The sequence below is a fragment of the Cibotium barometz genome, chromosome 20 (assembly GCF_041138505.1).
Source record: "Cibotium barometz isolate CiBa-2024 chromosome 20, ASM4113850v1, whole genome shotgun sequence".
Classification (NCBI taxonomy): Eukaryota; Viridiplantae; Streptophyta; class Polypodiopsida; order Cyatheales; family Cibotiaceae; genus Cibotium; species Cibotium barometz.
Genome location: NC_141065.1, coordinates 34,438,908 through 34,459,459, shown reverse-complemented (window position 1 = coordinate 34,459,459; position 20,552 = coordinate 34,438,908). Strand labels below are relative to the sequence as shown.

Genomic DNA, 20,552 nt, shown 5'->3' with positions numbered 1-20,552 from the left:
AAACTTGTTTTTGAGAAGTTGGAAACAACTTTGAATTTGAGTTCCGCAATCTGATGGCCAGACTGAAAGAGTGAATCAGATTTTGGAGGATATGCTTCGAGCATATGTATCCAAAAGACAGAGTTCATGGGAGGATTATCTTCCTATGTTAGAATTTGTATATAACAGTACTAAGCATACGAGTACAGGGTTTAGTCCTTTCATGCTTATGTATGGTTTTCAACCTAGATCACCTGTTACAGTAGGATTCTCAAGACTTCAGCATGATGCGGTACGTAATTTTTTGCAAGATATGCGAGACATGTTACAAGTTGCGAAGGAATCTATTAGAAGTGCTCAAGACCGAGACAGGTTTTATTCTAATAGACATCGTTCACCCAGAGAGTTCTCTGAAGGAACGATGGTGTATTTGCGAGTTCCGAAAGATTCCGAGACTTTACGGACAGGTAGATCTCCGAAATTATCCCCTAGATACTGTGGACCATTTCGTGTTACACGACGGATTGGTTCAGTTGCATATGAATTGGATTTGCCTTCTCATGTGAAAGTTCATCCTGTATTTCATGTCAGTAGACTTAAGGAAGTACTGGGTGGAGTAGATCATTTAGTTACTCCTCAAGAAATTATAGATGTCGAAGACATGACATTGGTTCCGCACGAACCTGAAAAGATTCTTGGATTTCGTAAACGAAGATTGTGTAATACGCTTATCCCGGAATACAAGATCAAGTGGAAGGATCGTGTTGAGGAGGACGCTACATGGGAGACATTGACTACTCTTCAGAGCGATTACCCTAGCTTTTTAGTGAGCTCAAGAGTGAGCTCTTAGAGAAAGGGGAGTATGTCATGTGCACAGTGTGTATCTACTGTGTGCTACACGCATGCAAGACTAGTTTCGAGGCTTGGGGAAGCTTGGAACTAGGCAAGCTGATTGACGAGCTGAGTTAGGGATATACTAACGGGCGGGCACCCAAGTATGGATGGGCGGGCGCCCAAGTGTGGACGCTCGATGACTGGCCAAGAGCCTATAAAAGGGTGGCCAAGGTTAGTTATTGGGATATAGAGAATCTCGCGAGTTTGTGAGAGCTCTATGGTCTTGGAGCCTAGATCTAGTGCAGACGTACACCTGCTTTATGCAACCGAGGCCGGCAGCAGTCTCGAGGCCCGCGAGGGCAGCTTCGTGGCGGTATGGGACGTCGCGAGGAGGAGATTGGTCGGTACGTCATCCTAGTTAGCTCAGCTCGTGGCTCGGTGGGGACAGCCAAGACTGTGGGCTTGCCCACGGCTGTCATGGTTGGGACTCGGTGGGGACAACCAAGACTGTGGGCTTGCCCACGGCTGTCATGGTTGGGAGGTGAGTCAGGCCTGCACCCCCTTGTTGTTTGTTTGTTCGTTTGTTTGCAGGATTCAAGTCTCGAACCAAGATCGATCACGAGGAGATCCGTGGGGATTTGACAGGAAGGGAGGGTGGTGGTTGGCCAACATAGGCTGTCGGCCAGTAAATAAAGGTAAAATGAAAATAATCAAAATAACCCTTTTTGGGTTGGGTAAAATACCCTTTTGGGAATGTTTTCACACCCCTTGGAGCGAAGGTGGCAAGACCCGAACGCAAAAGAAGCAACCAACCTCCAACTCCATCACATCACTCCAGGGAGGTGACTTAGCCATGCGCACCTCTCGTGCCATAACTATTTTCTCACTCAGCTTATTGTTACAAGCACTAAGGTTGATCGTGGTAACGCACAACAAGGCCTTCTTTATACCTTTATGTGGTGAGATCTTTAGCATCCAATTCACAAAGTAGAGAGAGAAGAGAATAGAAGTGAAGTAGATGACACAGTATTGGGTCCCAATTACCCACTGAAGGGCCCCCCTGCAAGCAAGAGTATTTGCTTATATTATTCTTTGGAGAGCGTTGTACAATGCCTGAGAAACAAGCGATATGACTGTCCAACGCAAAGACGAGGAAGACCGTACGTTGGCTGAGTATCCACCAATCCGAGGCACTGCAGAAGACTCTTCGGGCCACTTATGCAAGTCCAGATAGCTGAAGGACTACACATATGCTGGCTGAATGCTGAAGAGATACTTCAAAGACTTTCCTGGAGAGAGTAGCATGATTATCTGATGCTTGAACTGCTGATGCTTTGCTGAATTACTGAATGATGAAAGAGGGACTGATGCACCTGTTTATATATGCTCTATGGCTGCTGGTCAGTCCAGGTAAGCTGTCAGCCAGGTCCATGTGGGACGAAAATGCTAGAAAATTAGCATTTAATGCTGCCATAAATGCGCAGTGCCTAATTTAGTTGCTGCCCAATCTGCTGGCTGTCTGCACACATCCCAAGACAGGCTGCAGACTGTCTTATGCCCTACCACTGGCCAACAAGGACATGCTGCCCCTGTATGCTGTCGGCTGCCTCATATAGAGGGTCAGGGCTGTCAGCCCTTGACCAAGCCTCAGACAAAGCCACCAGCCATGGGCTGGCCTTTGGCAGCCCATCTTCCTTAAAGTTGACATCTCACCTGGATTTGTTGGCTTGCCCGCTTCTTGAGCTTTGGCAAGGCATTCCTTAACTGACTCAATGATTTCCGAAAATGTTTCGGTTGTCTTATTGGCCTCTAGAGATGGTGATACCTGTCTCGTCAAAAGAGATGAGAATCGGCAACCAAACGCTGCCTCATACAGCGTCTGGCCAATACTCAATGAGTGAGTATCGTTTAGGATTGCATGAATCAATGGAAGGTATTGTTCCCATTTCGACTGCTAGTCATGGCAATATGGTTTGAGAACGTCAAAGGCCAATTGATTGTATATTTCTATTCGGCCATCTGTTTGATGATGGAATGCACTAGACAGCTGCAACTTAGTCCCATAGTTGTCAAACAATGTTCTCCAAAAATGGGACGTGAACTTTGGATCTCTGTCTAATGTGATTGTCCATGGCCAACCACAAATGGGATACCAAAACCGAATGAACAAGCGAGCTATGTCCTCGATTGTGGCTGTCTGCTTGCATGGAATGAGCATGTAGAACTTACTGAATGTGTCCACAACTGTCATACATTGTCTGTTTCTAGATCCAACTAAGGCGAGAAAAGGGCCTACGAAGTCCATGCTGATGTCATGAAAAGGACCCTCAAGAATAGGCAAAGGCTTTTGACATATCTGACATGTTTCGACATATTGGTAGACACCCATCGCATTTTAGGCCAATAGAATGACTTCTAACTTCTCCAGGGTACTTTTGGTACCCCTATGACCTCCAACAAGAGAATCATAGGCATCATGGAGAAGGACTTGACGCTTGTCTTCTAGTACACAAACGGTTCTTGAAAAACAACCAAACGTCATGTATACTGTAGTGGGTTGTTTTGAACTAAGAGCCAACTGATATTGAGTCCCGAATAGGAGCGCCTGCAACAATTGGACTAGTAACTACAGGCGTCAGAGTTTAGCACGTAACACAACGCCCGAAAACGGCAGCCAAGGAAGTGGCACCACAGGAGGGCCGAAGTGACTTGGGCTGTGATAACGCACCAAAGCGCACCAGTGGGTACAACATTGTAGAGTGCTCATGGTTCACTTGAGGTGTTGCAGAGACAAACGGAGCAGAGAAGCGTTGGGGATGGCCGTCGAGTAGAGCAGCGTGTGGAGGAGCGCCCGAGCGGCCAATTCACGGCCTAAGTGGCACCCTCGACAGCCTCCCACCGGTGCTTGGAGGTGCTTGCTCACCAGGGCGGCAGCAATATGCTGGTTGGAGGCGGCTGCTCACAGGGGGTGATCAGAGAGCTTCATAGCGACTGGCAACAAGTAGCACCAGGAGAGCCTAGTGTGGAAGTGCTGGAATGATGGCCATGTTGTGGAGAATAAACACAGATATGAAGAAGAACATAGAGAAAAGAAAAAAAACGCAAAGGTATAAGTGTTCACCCGGGCTCTCAACATGGAAACACATGATGGTTGTGAAAGAGGAAGGATTCTGGAAGAAGAAGAGTTAACCCGGCTCTAATACCATGCTGGATATCATGGTGCCAAGATCACAGGGTGGTGGAAGTGGTGAAGAGATGGAAGCTCAAGCCATGGTGATGGTGACCGGGGGGGGGGGGGGGGGAGAGAGAGAGACAGAGAGAGAGAGAGAGAGAGAGAGAGAGAGATGCAATAGAGCTCAAGTGAGAGAGATTGCACATGATCACAAGGATTGTATTATGAATGATAATGCTCACTCCATGTACAATGTATTATAGGCACTAAGGCCTTTATCTTTTGACCCAACCCTTAAGAAGGGGCATTCACACCTAAGAGGGTGTTCACACCAAAACAACCTAGCCACAACCCACACCACCGAGGCTCACACAATTCCAACACCTAGGGCTAATAATGGCTAAATGCTTATAACTAAAGCAATTAAGCTAATAAATAAAGTAATAGCCAGGTTATTGCTATATAAGTGACTCTTGGGGGCACTTATTGGTTATTGAGGTATCCACGCAGTAGACAGGAGGGCTACCACGAGCATGCAAGACATCATGGCCATGGAGCTGCAAAGTGTATGGGACGAGCCATCGGTACCAAGCAGGCTCGCGGGAATCAAACCTTAGGCTCAGGGGTGAGTCCGGAGGACTCTACGGTTGGGTGGTGTGTTGCATGCACGGAAGCCTTGATGTACTGATCCATAGCCTTAAGCCTGATTAAGAACAAGATGCTGAAATAAACATGATTAAGACATAGGAAAGAGAAGAAGAGATATTGTGTCAAGTTTTTCTTTGTATTATATGGTACAAAAAGGTGGCTTAATGTGTGTACATGGTCAGGCCCTTGGTCAAACCCCAAAGGGTTGACCTCTGGCCCCTTCTACATGATGGATGATGACTTCTACTTCAGAGTGCTGAATGAACTTGATGAAATGACTTATGATTGAATGCTTATATATATGTTGAGGTATGCTGGTCGGCTTGTTCTAGCAGCTGTTGGCCAGCTTTGGACATGGTTTTATTCATAAAATATGTCACTGACTATTTGCCCTTTCCCATGTGCTGGCCACTACTTGGAGACAAATGCCTGCATGCTAGGACCATAGTTACCACGGAACGTCGTTCCGCCTTCCTGGAACGCCGGAACGCCGTTCCGGGCGAAGGCACGTTCCCGGAACGCCGGAACGTTCCGCAAAAAAAAAAAAAAAAAAAAAAAAAAATGCGGAACGTTTGTTTTGCTTGCAGAAATGTATGTTCATGTCTTGGGGGAGCAAATATTAGGAAGCATATTTGGCTATCCGTATACAAAAAGTTACATTTTTTTGTGTCATATGCTGACATGTCATATGACGTGGCGTTCCGCGACGTTCCCGATCCGCTCCCGTTCCCGTTCCCGCTCCCGTTCTAGCATCCGACGTTCCCGGAACGTTCCCGTTCCGTGGTAACTATGGCTAGGACTCCTTTGAAGGCAACCAATTGCTGGCTGGAAGCCTCTGATGGCTGCAGACCATAGTAACATGAAACGTTTCGTACGTTTCGTCGTTTCGAAGGTTTCGTTTCGTCTGTTTTGGACGAAACGCAAAGGTTTCGAAATGACACTTCTTATATACACATACCAAATTTATAACATAGCCAACAAAAAGATGATGATACATTTTTTGGGACTAGTGGGTATGAAATTCATGATTTTGGGAGTAGGTTTTTTGGTATTTTCAAAATTTCGGCAAGAAAAGGAGAGGAAGAGAGGAGGAAAGAAACAAGTTGGAAGGGAAGAGGGAGGTGAGAAGAAAAGGGAAGGAGGTGAGAAGAAAAGGAGAGAAACTTGGAAGAGAAGAAAAGGAGAGAAAGAGGAGGAAAGAGAAGGAGGGAAGAGGAGGGGTGGACCGTGGAGGAGAAGAGAGAAGAGGAAAAGGGAAGAGGAAGAGGAGGTGTGGAGGAGAAGAAGTGAAGGAGTGAAAAGGAGGAGTGGACGAGGAGAAGAGGCGGAGCAACAGGTTGCGGCCGAGAAGAAGCGTCGAATGCGTGAAGTGGCAAATGGGCAGCAAACAAGAACGGAAACGACGGCAAAAATCGAGTTTGCAAAAAAAAACCTTCCGCCCTTTTTTTTTTACCTCACTTTACATTTGGGCGAAACACTGTTTCGATCGGCAGGTTTCGTTTCGTGCCAGAAACGTTTCGTGCCATTTCGAGAGGGCAAAACGGGTTTTTATGTTACTATGCTGCTGACTAAGTTCCCAAGCCCTCTTGCTGCTGACTAAGTTCCCAAGCCTCATGCTGTCGATAGTGATGTTGATGATGATGAGGAGGATGATGCTGTAGATGATGATGCTTATGCTACTAATGCTCCTGCTGTCCTACCGATACTTAACCAAGGATTAAGACAGTTCATACAAAGGATCAGCCATGGCATGGGCATGCACGTGACATTCCCTTCTGCTAAACTTGATGACGGGGTGGACACTGTGTCATCCTTCCTCCCTGGACTGCTACTGACTTTGACCTTCTACTTTAACAGATATTTTTGTCCGAACACCTTCACTCCTAATCTCCACTTCCAAGTCTTGCTGAAGAACTAAGCATATGTCCCCATGCTGCATTCTTCTGCCGGAACTGTGCATCTTACCCCTTTTACATGATGGATGATGACTTCTACTTCAGAATGCTGAATGAACTTAATGGACCGACTTGATGAAATGACTTATGACTGAATGCTTATATATATGTTGAGGTATGCTGGTCGGCCTGTTCTAGCAGCTGTCGGCCAGCTTTGGACATGGTTTTATTCATAAAATATGCCATAAATGGCTGCGCTAACTATTTTCCCTTTCCCATGTGCTGGCCACTGCTTGGAGACAAACGCCTGCATCTTGGGACTCCTTTAAAGGCAGCCAACTGCCAGCTGGAAGCCTCTGATGGCTGCTGACTGAGTTCCCAAGCCCTCATGCTGCTGATGGTGATGTTGATGATGACGATAATGTGGCTGCTATACCTAGATGAATCCAACATGCCCAAATTCACCTTATAAGAAAGTGCAATTTATAACCTCATGGTAGTCATCCACAAGACAATAAACCATCAACTCCATCATGCATAGTATGGACTAGATACTACGACATCCCCACTAACGTCATCAGTGCCCAATAGTGGGTGTAGAACTTGGTATCAATATATGCTCCCACACACACACCCCCAATGCACACACACAGCATACATTCATACAAAGATCATACATTCATAAAATATGGCCACCTGTGGTCGATGAGAACATCAATGGGACTAAAGATGGCCACCTAGAATTGTAACAACACATTATGGTTGGATCCTAGAAGCTTTCCAGAGACTTTCAGGAGAGACATTATCTTCTATACATACACATCAGAGCCCTGAGATAGGATTACCACACACATCAGAGCCCTGAGATAGGATTACCACAGGTAGCTGGAATCTGGATATGAGTGGGAAATTGGGAATCAGTGAACAGAGAGGAAACTAAGGTATACAGAGGGGGACGGGGATCTAGAGCAGTTGTCCTACTCACCTCCATAAGATCCTTCCAGTTGTAAGGAAGGATGAGGAAGCCCGATACATGTGGCTACAATTACATCACCCAGGGGGAGACGTTTGTATACATTGCAGCTTGCTATTTTCCACCTGAAACGTCCGCATATCCCCAGCCCACTGGGTAATCGCCATACATGCCTCTCGATAAGAGGACATCATGGAGTAGTTCACTTATTGGACTTTGGAGATTTTATTTTGATACAAGAGCTAGACCCTATGGACACAAGTATGCACAGAACATTACACGACTTTGGGCACACCACAACTTTTTGTAGAGACACCAGCTCCCCAGGATTGCATTGAAATCATCCATCGCCATTTCACTATTACTATCAAGGGAGATGTCATGGATCACAGATATACACATACTTGAGGAACTGCTCCAAATGTGAGGTCCCACCCATACTAGAAGAATACATGGTACCATTTATGGAGAATCCTACTACTACCTACAACACATTTTTTTCTTGTGAATGGTGGCGCAATCAGTGAGGAAAGAGGCAGTGTAAAAATATGAACGTGTAGGCGTGATAGCAAAGTGGGCACACAATGCAGCCTCCTGGAAAGAACGGGCCTCCCAAAAAAAGCAGGCAGAGAGGGCAAGGCTCATGGGCAGCACCCAGAGGGGTGCTTGGGTCCCCCATAAAAATAGGTGGACCAAACCGCTCCGCTTCTTTAGTGAAGAGATATGGAAACAAGCATGTACATAAACTGTTCCAATTCTGTGGAAGAAGACTTCTTGTATTAAAATGGGTTATAAAAATGTACCTCGCCAAAAAACTCCACAACAAACTCATCTTTATCAAAACCGGGCAGATGATTGCATACCACACCAAGCCCCTGCCCCCCCCCCCCAAAAAAACAAAAAAACAAAAAACAAAAAAAACAAAAAAACAAAAAAATAGAGCTTAGACACAATAAAAAACCCAAAAATGATCAAAAGAACACAAGTGACAATTTTAGGAGAGGAAAGCAAACTTGGAACGTAAACTATCTTTGCATTTGAACCACACCCCATGTTTAAAACACAAGGAAAAGGAGATCAAACATGAATTTATGATATTTCTTATGCCTGTGCTTGCCGAAAGGTAGGTTGATTGGCAAGCTTGCAAGTGTCAAGGAGGATGGCGAGGTGCCTGCACGTGTGTGTGCATAGATGTGTAAGTGTGCTTGTGTGTAAGTGGATGTGGGCGTCCGTCCATTTGTGCGTATGTGAGTGCAAAGGAGGATGGCGAGGTGCCTGCATAAGTGCCTGCATACGTGTGTGGTGTGCGTGCGTGCGTGCGCGCGTGCAGGTGTGTGTGTGTGTGTGAGAGAGAGAGAGAGAGAGAGCCACACTTGAAGCTTCAATCCAAAAACAAGGTTGACTTTTTGACACAGCATGATCTATATTTCTGTTGCAAAAGTCTCATCCCTTCACAAGTTTCCGACTTGGTAACTTTTTGAAAGCATTTACCTTCCTGTAGGCCACATAGTTATCCTTCATGTGGCTATCCTTCCTGCTCCTCATTGTTTTTGACAGAGCAGAAATGAAACTCCTTTTTGCAGAATCCGTGCATTCCTCTAATGCTCTATTCACAGCATGTTCCAAAGGATACTTGGTAGGTGCTTTCCCACTTCCTGTAAATTGTCTGACCTCTTGATTCAATGCTTTGAGAAAATCCTGCAGTTTATAAGATTGCAGTAAGACAGTTAAGATTTGCCATAAGCCATTGAACAACACCAAAGCGTTGATGTCACAATGCAAACCTCCTCAATAAGCTGATGTCTTCTAGTCTCCGGAAAATCGGATCTACTAGCAGGCATGGAGTCCATCAGCAAGTTATGGGTATAAGGATCAATCCCATAAACTTCCTGCTCCACCACCTCTTCATGAACACGTTTCCGGGGCTTATACTCCCTAAGTTCAGGCATTTCAAGATGAGAATATTCAATTCCTCTATCCTCCTGAGCCCGAACCATCTTGTCATAATCTTTTGGCAGGTTTACCCCCATGCGTTTTTTCACTTCATCTGCATCTGCAACTATCACATACTCTTCAATTAGCTCATACTTGCGGGTGGCAGGAGGAACCATGGAAGCTTTTGTCATCCGTGCCCCCCAGATTCTACTATCGGTCTCATCCTCAGAAAAGGGCTCCTTTTCACCAAGCACTTCACCTTCTCCTTCAGACTCCCTCTCAACTTTAGAATCAGATTCATCTGTATCTTCATCCTCATCATCTTGAGAGAAATAATCGTCCTCTTTATCTGAACCAGAAGTTTCGGTTTCGTATGTGAAGTGGTAATCACCCTCTTCATCTTCACTGCTTTCATCAAGACCCTTTCTCCTCTTTCCCATGCCCTGCCTTTTCATTGCATCTCCAATCCTCCTCTTTCTACCAGCCAAAGAAGAACTGGACTTGCACTCCTGGTGTTTTCTTTTATAAGGCTTGGAGTGTGAGATGTCTGTGCCTTTCAATTGATCTTGAAGTGGCATGATCAGGCGAAAAGTATTTGTAAATACTTCGCCAGCCTCCTTATCCTTAATTCTGCCATCAAAGAAAATGATGACTCGGCCAGTTGCCAAATAAGACAAGAAAAAGCAAGCAAACTCCAAGGCATGCATCGTACCGAAAAAGCATTCTAGACACACTGAACAAGTCAGTTTTGAATGAACGGAACCCCTGCATATTTGCTGGATATGACCCACGCCGCAACTTATCTTCTATCTCTAGATATGCCAATACCCGGCACCGTGCCGATGATACTTTCTTGCTATCTGGAACCTGAAGGCCAACATGCCAAAACAACATTACTCTAACCTTGTACTTAGGACCAAAACGTGCATGCTGCAAATCTCTCTGTGCCAAATACAATTACCTATGCAGTTCATGTTGACAAAAGTCATGCAAAACCACTTCATGGAGGTCTTATGTTGGTAATGAGGAAGTTACTATGAAGTTCCTATATTGATTTATTTTACCGCAAAACAAAGCAGACACATGAATGTGAGGGTGACAACAGTACCTGACAAGAAGAGAGGGTATTCACATTTGCATCTTTTAAAGTTTGGAGAACATGGGCCATGTCCTTCTCTAGCTTTCTGTCAACAGCAGGAGAAAACTCTCCCTTAGTCAAAGGATGGGTATTGACTTCACCACCAGATGAATACGCTGATTTCTGTTTATGCTTAAGGTCCCTTGCATGAGAACCCACTACAGCACACTCCCTTGAAACCATCTTAAAATGGGAGTTGTCTGCTCCCACTTTGATGAACTTTCCAATACTTTGTAATTTCACTCGTTTGGCAGATTCATTGGACCTGGCTACCTGACTGGTCTCCGAATTTTGCTCTAAAGAGAGGGGGGTGTCACAATCCATGGGTTCTGTGCTCCAGCTTCTACCTTCCTTCTCTGCCCCTACAACCACTGAAGGCATCCTCCCATCTTCTATGTCCAGCAAGCTCCTCGTTTTGCCCACGCTGCGATCTTTTGAAAAGTCCACATCATAAGCCAAAGAAGCAAAAGCTAATGAGCTCAAAAAAGACACAAGAAAATCCTAGTCATCAACAAACAAAGGGACTTAATACAAAAGCACTGCACAGAAAAGCTAATAAGACCCTATTAGAATATGACATAGTTGCCAGTGGGCTCTAGCCTGAGCGACTGCAACAGAGCCTGTTTAAGGGTGGGTCCCAGGTACAAAACCTGGCACTTCAGATTATGAAAAATCACAAGAAAAAAAAAAGAGAATGACATACCTGAGCTTGTGTTCACTGCTGATGACACACGCTCAAAAGGGTCACTCTCTATGCGTTTCAAATCAAATCTATCCCCCTCCACTTTTAACTCTGAAAGCCCATTGGTAGACCGATTGCTGGAATTTTCAGACTGTACAGAGACTGCAGCAGCAGGTATGTCTGTTGTACTTACTTTCTTGGATTTCTTATCACCAAAACAATTCCTTGAGCCTTCATGCAACATAGCAGCAAAGTCCCGACTTTTATATGACTTCATAACATGTTCATGCAGTTTTCCACACATGTAGCCCATAAACTGAGGGTAAAGCTGATGAAAGTTCCATAATGTCTGGTGTCCCTCAGGAACAAGTTCCTCCTTAGTATCCCCTTCTTCCACATGTTTGGATGGGCACTTTAAATTTGGATGAGAGCTAGGTACTTTAGAAAATCCGCTTATACATAGAGGAACCCAAGTCTCATCACTTTTTCTATAGACAGAGCTGCCTTCATAGAGCAAACCTCCCTGAGCTTTTGATTGAAGCTGCATGTACGTAAATGGGCCAATTTCCTGGCCAGTTCCATCTTGGTAAAACCACTCCCCTGTCTCTAGCCTCAGGTCCTCTTTGCTTGGTACCTGTTGCACTGGCTTGATGTATTCCTCAGTTATTTCATCCACCACTGCTAAGCGTTTATCATGCCTTGTCAACTGAAGATTTGAGCATTCCAATTCTTGATAGGCCAAGCTTGTAGGACCCTCACAAGGACAATCTTTTTGATGGTTCTGCTCTGACAAGACAGATGGCAAATGGCCTGATGTCAGAGCAACTCCAGCTGAATTTACAGTAGGATTCTCCACCTTCTGCTCAGATACGGTAATAACTTTGCTAGATTTTAACTTCTTTGACCCCTCAAAATGTATTCCATCTCTAGGTGTTGAAGCCTGGGAATTGGGAGTGCACGAAAGGGACGGTGAAATTACATTCACATTCTCAAGAGTTGTTTTGAAGAAATCTTTCTTAACCTCCCAATAGCGATAAGCCCAAGGTGGCAACTCAAGAGTCCTACACTTCGAAACTTCATAGAGGGAAGACCCTCTTCGAGGGTCTGGTAAGCTGTAATGCCTTCTTTCACAAAGAGGAATAGCCCGATTCAACACCATTTTCTCCAGTCTTTCCAGACCCACCGAATCTTTCGCATTTGTTACATTCTCCAAGTGGCACATCAATTTCCAGTCACCACCTCTTGTAGTCCACTTCCGTGAGCTTTGAAATGCACTTTGACAAACACTGATGCTGACTCCAACCATGTCCACATCACTGTCAATGCCGGTCCTTCTGATGGACTCTTTTAATGCTTGAGACTTCAAATCAAAGCCTTCAAAACAATGCCCATCACTATTTAGCTGGCCGTCATTCCAATGAGCAGCGATACCACCATGAGACTGCAGAGACTCTGCACTTCCAAGTAGCCAAACTTGAGTAATGCACTCAAAACCTAAAAAGAAACCAGGGAAAAAAGAATTGGGAAAATTACTTGCAACCCTAAAACAGTAAAAAAATTCATGAGAAAAATTGTCACTCAAGTAGAGACTGTTAGATCACCTTCATTGTCCACTTCCTGTTCATCCTCTGGACACTCCTGTCTAGCTGCATTGTCTAAAGCTTCTACATTTCCATCAACATTTGGTATTTAGAAACGCACCTAAGCACATAATTAGTAAAAACACTTCGCTACTGATAAAAACTTTTGGCTAGAATGAGAAGACATACCCAAAATTACCTCCTCCTCTCTCCCTGGAATCAGGGCAAAACCCTGCATAAGTTGTTCCACACGCTGATCAATTTGAAAGTCTTCTGAGAGATCAAAACTAAGGCTACCAATTGTCATTTTCTCATCAAAGGTGCTTTCAACAACCATGGACTGCAAACACTGTGCAGCCTTACTCTCGCCTTTAAGAGACTGAGCTGGTTGAAGCATGACAGCTTCTCCAAAGCTTGCTGGTATTGATCCAGCATGTTCAAGTGTAAACCACTCATTACTTCCATCAAGCTTGACCATATGACCCGACTGCAGCCTGCCATCTTCCAGTAAACGTTTCAACATACTTAGCTCCATCGGGCCTTGTATAATACCGTCAAAATCTAAATAAATCCAGCCTCTGCAATTAGGCTCTGCATAAAAGTTGTGAGGGTCAGTGCCAATGTGATCATTCTGAACTAAATCAACAGTTTCAATCCCCACTACTTCACAGGGCCTTGCTGTATTATCTTCTGCCGGGGCGGGTGACAGGTCCATTGGAACATCCATCTCCACGGGCCAAAAATCATCCTTCCCTGCAGTGGTAGATGGGCCATGACGATAGACAGAATAGTCTTGAGAGGCAATGTTCGTCTCTTTTCCATCCAAGTTTCTCTGCTCACTGTGATGATTACCATCTCTTCTGACAGAATGGCTACTTCCACCACTGCCACTAAGAGGGTTCTCATAAAAGCCATTTCTATCTTTACAAACCCCACTCCCGCTATGGTAATCTTTTCCATGATTGCTGTATCCACTCTTATCAGAAAACGAACTTCTAACTGTGTGGCTGTCAGAATCATTATAAAACTCTTCATGCTCAGAACTTGGTCTACTCTCATGCAGCCTCTCTCTTGTTTTGTGATGCCCTTTACAGCCATGAGATTCTCTCTCCACTTGATGATCAGGCATTTCATCTCTGGTGGTCATATGGCTGTCACCATCTCCACCATTTTCCTTCCCTCCGCAACCAGTGTTTGACAGAGAATAATGCAATTCATAATCACTCCAGTCACAACTCCTTTTTTCCTTTGACTCTCTCTTTGGTCCACTGCAAGCACGGCCAGTAGAGTGCTCACAAGAAATGCTATAATGGAGGTCACAATCACTACTAGTCCTTTTCTCCTTTGCTTCTTGCTTTGGTCCATGGAGATCATAGACAGCGGAGTGCTCCCAAGTATGCAGCATGTCTTTATTCTTACTATGGGGGAGATGGCCACCTTTTCCATACTCAATTGCTAAAGGTTCTGAAGCTTTCTCACTTTTTTCTGACTGAGACATAATCTCACAACTATGTTTCTTATCTTCCCTACTGACAGAGAGGCCACGACCTCCATCATGCCTGCTCATCGAGCTTCCTGAGACTGTCTCCTGATTAGTTGAATGAGACGAGCTCTCAGAAATTCCATCTCTACTGGGGTGAATGCAAGCACCTTCACTGTTCCCAGATGACTGCTCATTCTGAGAATGTATATGCCTGGCAAAGTTTTTCTCAAGTTGATTACTGCATTCTGTAATTCTTGCCACCTGCCATTGTTCTCTTTCAGGATTCACTTGACAACCACCCGGAACATCATTTGCCACCCCAGTAACGTTGCAACAAGACGTCGGCTGACCTTCCCTCCAGCACTGTTGCACAACAGGTCCTTTATCTGTCCCAGCCTGTTGTTGCTGCTCTACTCCATGAGTGCCGGGGCCTGTCCCTGGGGCTATTTTGAGCTCGCAGACAGGTCCTTCAGGTGTGGCATTCAATTCCACACCTATCAGTGAAATACTCTCTGCACGTATATCCCATCTCGATTTCTGCCTCTTATTCCGCTTGTCATGTCCATCTCCTGCGGACTTCCCAACCTGGGAAAAACTACCAGGCTCCATGTCAATTACTGACACAGAAGGCCCTGTGGAGCTCTTGCCATCATGTGGTACAGCAGGGCGTTCCTGAACCAGAGGTAACCCTAATCCAACCCCCCAGTTTCTGCTCCTGCCTTTCAGTTGCTCCCTGTGGCACACCTCCGAGTTACGGAATTCAGTTAGCGGATGCCGGAATGACAAGACGGCGCATCCTCCATCACCCATGGAGCTCTAGAATCGGCACTGTAGGGGTGCAATTGTCCTCTGCGAAAATTCGTTGTGTTTCTGGATGCACTCATGCGGGACAGCCTGCCAGGTCCGAAAGGGCATAAGCATCGGCCAAGACGAAACCCCGAAGAATGGCGAACTCACTGCGCATGATAGGTCAAGAGGCAAGCAGGCCGCGGTAAGTTGGTTATCGTGATTTTTAGGAGGAGAGTATGGGAGGGGGAAGAAGCTTGAACTGGAGATAACGAAAAAATTGAGAGAAGATGAGTAAAGATTTGGGGTTAACAGACAAATGGTACGAATTAGGATTTGCAGACAATGGAGATAGGGTTTGCAGACAATGGAGATTAGGGTTTGCAACGGAGAAGTGATACCTTGTTTTGTGGAGGAGAAGAGCTCGATCTAGGGCACCGCGATGCAAAATCAGGCGCCATATCTGCTCTCTCGCAGCAGTAGAAGGTGCAGCAGCAGCCGGGGGAAGAAGAAAACGAAGACAAAGATCCGGAAATACAAAATGAGGGAAAATCGACAGAATTGGAAAGCCTCCGGCGTCATGAACGTGTGTGTGTATACAGAAGCCCCCCAAATCTAAAACATAACATGATGACCCGCCGTCATCTTTGCCGCCGTCATCCCTTCGCCTTGGCATCCACGTCAACTGCCAGCTGAGCCGGATGACACGTCAACAAACTAAATTTGTGATTATGTAAAATATACGGCAATTATATATTTACGCTATCTATCTATATACTACACTAGCTAATATTTGATGAGCTTTATATAATTATATTTAGTGATATGTTTTATGTTTGTCTACGAGCATTAAAATTTATATTTTAAAAAAAAGAGAACTTTATTACAAATAGCTTTTTATCTAAGGAGCGTACCTTTGAAGTACACATTCCTTAGAAGAGGAAACAATCAGATGCTTATTGACTATCCCTGATATTTTGTAAAGTGGAGTCCCTTTTTAAAATCTCAATGATCTTTTCTACATAGTTGAGTCATTTTGACATATTGGCCAGATCAATCTCCATATTCTCTGTTTGGAAGTTCTCCAAATCTTCAATTTCCATCATTAGTTTGGTTTTTGTCTCCACCACCTCAGTCCATGCACTAGATCAATTGTTTGCCCTGAAACACACATACATTTATGGAAATTCATATCATCCACAAATAGGCGGCTCTAATCACATTCCAAAGATATGTTAATATTCCTTAGCCTCTCCAAGCAACAATTCTTTCTAGCTAAAGGTATCCACATATGATGGTAGACAAAAAATCAAGAGCTCTCTTATTTTTCCTAGAAGAAAGATGAGGATTGGTTTCAATCTCCCCTTTACATCTAGGGCACCAACCATCCCCGATGCCAATCCTTTGAGCTCTCTCTTGTGTCGTCCAGAGGGCCTTATGAAGAATCAGCCCATAGGAGAAGAGATTTTGGGGGCAATGGTGTTAGACCAAATGTTAGTAAATCTGAAGTGCCATTGCCTTCTATCCCAAGGGAGATTCCACCTAGAGTTAAGCTTAACATAGAGAGGGGGCTCCACAATTTTAGAACTAGGTACTAGGAGCAGACTGTCATATTTTGACCAAACAAAAGCTCAGACCTCCATTTCACCTTTGATCTGTATGAAAGTAACAATATTTCTATTCCATAAGGAAAACCTGCTAATGAGCTGATCTAGGTCATCCTCATTTAGTCTAAAAGTTGCTCTTAGTTCAACTTGGGACATCCATCTATCATGTTGGAAATTCTAGACATCTTCCCATGTTGCTACCTGCAAGCATATGACATTAGACCAAGGGGAATGTAATCCTTACAGACCATTGAGAACCATAGGGAGCCCAAGTGATGAATTCATGCTTTGAATTTCAAATTGCTTGTTAAGGTGAGCCTTGTTTTGCACTTGTTCCAAGCTTTCCAAAGACCCTTTAACTCTTAGATTTGATATAAATGTTGCTCAAGTATAGGGCATAAAGGGGAGTCTCTCCATCTTGGATAGGCTTGGATAGAAAACTTGAAGGCATCTATCTCTATGCAACAATTGTGCCTAATATTCCTTTCTTCTGATCATCCATTTGGAGACCATCCTAATAGCCAAGGACTCTTAGGTATGGGAGACTAGGCCACCTTTATTTTTAGGTAATGCGCATTACTTTCAGGTGACTTTTGGCAGCGTGAAGTTTTCTAAGTCTCCCCCCCATAAAAAGTTTCTACACAAGGCTTCAAGGGGTTTCATTCTGCATTGGAGGGTCTCCAGTAGGATAAGAAAAAATAGTGGAAGGGATTAGAATATGTTTCAATACCGTAAGTATGCCTACCAATCCCTATTTGTAACCCTTTCTATTTCTCAAACTTCTACTTTATTCTATCCATTACCCATTTCCACACTCTAGTGTGAAGACTAACTCCAAATCCCATGGGTATACCAAGGAGCCTAAATATTATACCCTTTGGTATTATTTGACAACTTGGTCCAACAGCCATTTGTGGGGGTTCATGCAGCGACAAAGTTCTAATTCCAATTTAAAAGCTAGATAGAATGTTTCGAGACACTCCCAGAAGGACCTATTGTCATTATGAACCATACTATTAGTATCAACAGCAAATTGTTGGAGGCACAGCTGCTCCTAACTATGAGGAAAGGTAATCCCTCTTTATGGCTTCTTTCTACATGGCATCTTAAACCAGCCAACCCAAGGCATCTACAGTAATATTAAAAAGCATGGGTGCTAAAGGAAAGGATGGACCTTTTGAGCACAAATGGTGTTGAGAATTGACCATTTAACAACTTTAGCAACTTTAGCACTAGCATTTCCAAATAATGTATGCACATATTTAATAAATCTTGGCCCAATTCCCATATTATGAAGAGATTGAAGAACAAAGTCCCATTCAAGCCTATCATAAGCTTTATCAAAATCAATTTTGAAGAATATGAAATCTTGATTAGATGTCTAAGCATACTCAAAACCCTCCCACAAAGCAATTATGGCATCTAAGATGAATCTACCTTTTATGAAACCCTTTTGCTCTTTCTTGACCCAGGCATCCAGTTGATCTAAAGCCTTTTTCAAGAAACTAGGGTTGGCCACTCAAAGCATGGAGTGACAACATGGGTGTGGGTCACCATCCTAAAATCTCAAGAGGGAGAAGTTCACCATGGAAGCTTAGAGCTCCCAAGGAGTAAGTGTACTCCTGAAATGTATAATGATCAAAAGGGTACAATTCCCATGAGCCCTATGTGTAATATAGCCCAAGGCCCCCCCCAAAGTACACATGTAAATGACCCTAAGCCCAAGTGCCTAGGCCCCATCCCCCATGTGCTTGTGCAACCAAATCTACTTCATTACACCTTTTGGCTAGGGCTTTCGCAAATATATTATACACAAAGGAGAGCATTGACAGGCCTCCAATTTCCCAAATTCCCCTTGGAGTCCTTTTGTGGATCAACTTTATAATTCCTTCATTTATTAACCTTAGAAGGGTCCTAAGCCTGATAGACTCTTTCCATACTTGCAACAAGAGGGGAGAGAAACCAAGAAACTCTTGAAACACTTAAAGAATTCACTTGGCAACCCATCCAAGCTCGGGATTTTACTAGTCTGTAGGGAGTCGATGGCATCTCCAAGTTCACCTTCTTAGAGGTATTTTTCCACCCAACATGGAAGCTAGAGAAGAGGGGACAAATTTCTTCTGACATAAGGCAACTTCAGCACAAGCCTCCCGTCTTCAGTGGACCTACAAAGTGGGTTCTGACTCTACATAGATTTTCTTTGTTAGTGGAAGGAAGGTTACCCATATTATCCCTTAACATAGGAACAATTTCCCTTTTTTTTTCTCTTCAGCATCGCAAAGGTTTCTTTTGTTGGCGTGTTCCCTTTTCTTGCCCACCATTCCCTCAAGAATAGTAGTATGTCATTTGATTCTATCTCATCTTCTTTCTTTAACTCCCCTTTTCCTGCCCACCATTACCTCAAGAATAGTTGTATGTGATTTGATTCTATCTCCTCTTCTTTCTTCAACTCTGCTTTGGTTTGAAGGTATAGGGTTTGAATGGTGTTGACTCCTACCGACCATTCCCTTAAGAATAGTTGTACGTGATTTGATTCTATCTCCTGATCTTTCTTCAAATCTGCTTTGGTTTTGAAGGTATGGGGTTTGATTGGTGTTGACTCTTGCATTAACTTTTGCTTCAAGCTTTTTTAGGAGTTCTGTCTTCTCCCTCTTTCTTTTGCCTCCATGCAGGTTAGTTTTTTTCTTAACTAGCCTTAGAAGATTCCACGTTTTCTAAATAGCACTAGCCCGTGCTTTTATCAGAGATGTGTTGAAAAATACAAGTGAATAGGGTGTGTGTGGGAACAAGCTCTTGGATAGAGGCTGTAAAAGAGGAGATGTAATTGTGAAAGAACCTGTGAAAAGGTTAGGAGAATCTACTGGGAGAGAATAAAGGGTAGCATGAGGGAATTTAGGAGTGTGGAGATATTCTGGGAGATATTCAGGGAAAAGAGAAGAGGTGGAGAGAATCAGGCAAAAGGTGGAGATATTCTGGGAGTGAATCATGGAGAAATCAATGGGATTTGATGCTTGATGTAAACTCTATAAATTGAGGCATAGCCCTAATGAGAATTTGCTGGTTTTTGAGTATCCATGCCTACATTAATCTATCTGCTAATTATTCACTAATTACTTCTTAATTATTTCTTAATCACTTTGTTAATCATGTTGATTCTAGTGTATGATCCACCCTAGCTCATCATTATGCTCAAATTTCAACATGGTATCAGAGCCATGCCTAGAATCAACCAGATTTATGAGCCCATTAGAGAATTAATCAGGATTAGTAAGTAATTAGCAAAAAAATCAGTTTTTAGTGAGTTTTTCATCTTCCCCTTCACCCCCAGCCAGTGGAGGGTCTCTAGCATCTAGCACACATCAAATTAGGGCAAAAGCTTCTAACCATAGCTAGCTAAGGTCCTTGGCTTCAAGCCCATCAAGAAAACGCAGCAAACCGCCGGCGAGTTCAGGAGAACTTCACGTTTTTTCTAGCGCTGAATTTTCTGAGTAATTTGCAGATCTTGAGCTCATCAAATCAAATTGAGCTAATTCCTCTTAGCTCAAGGGGTAATCAAGCATGCTCTACAAGCTGGTGAAGACAGAAATCAATTTCATCAAGTCTACAGTGAGATCCAAGCTCTTCATCAAATCTGCAGGTGACTTTGGTAAAACAGAGATTAAGCTTTCATTATTTGGTCAAATCTTGTGTTTCTTGGCTTAATCCTCTACTAGACTCATTGCTATTGATGCCTTTCAAAGCATTTGAGCTCATTTGAAGTGGAAGGCATCAGATCTGGGCTCCCCGCATACTCTGTTTTCTGCACACAAACCAGAGTATTAATTTGCTAATCAGTGATTA

General features: G+C 43.9%; 1 protein-coding gene across 3 annotated transcripts in view; it reads right to left on the bottom strand.

Annotated features, from left to right (window-relative positions):
• LOC147627809 (histone-lysine N-methyltransferase ATXR3-like) overlaps positions 1-15,701 on the bottom strand; it is a 51,369-nt gene extending 35,668 nt beyond the window's left edge. Inside the window, exons 1-9 of one of the 3 annotated variants that reach the window (XM_086814784.1) lie at positions 15,507-15,701; positions 13,026-15,213; positions 12,858-12,920; positions 11,278-12,750; positions 10,545-11,005; positions 10,149-10,303; positions 9,286-10,066; positions 8,993-9,199; positions 8,305-8,376 (exon numbers count right to left, since the gene is read on the bottom strand). In XM_086814784.1, coding sequence (XP_086670910.1) covers positions 8,305-8,376; positions 8,993-9,199; positions 9,286-10,066; positions 10,149-10,303; positions 10,545-11,005; positions 11,278-12,750; positions 12,858-12,920; positions 13,026-15,129 — 5,316 coding nt within the window. In that variant the 5' untranslated portion in view covers positions 15,130-15,213; positions 15,507-15,701. Of the gene's footprint in view, positions 1-8,304; positions 8,377-8,992; positions 9,200-9,285; positions 10,067-10,148; positions 10,304-10,544; positions 11,006-11,277; positions 12,751-12,857; positions 12,921-13,025 lie in introns of all 3 variants that reach the window. The other 2 variants (XM_086814783.1, XM_086814785.1) reach the window with 2 other exon arrangements.
• Between the last annotated feature and the right edge of the window lie 4,851 nt (positions 15,702-20,552).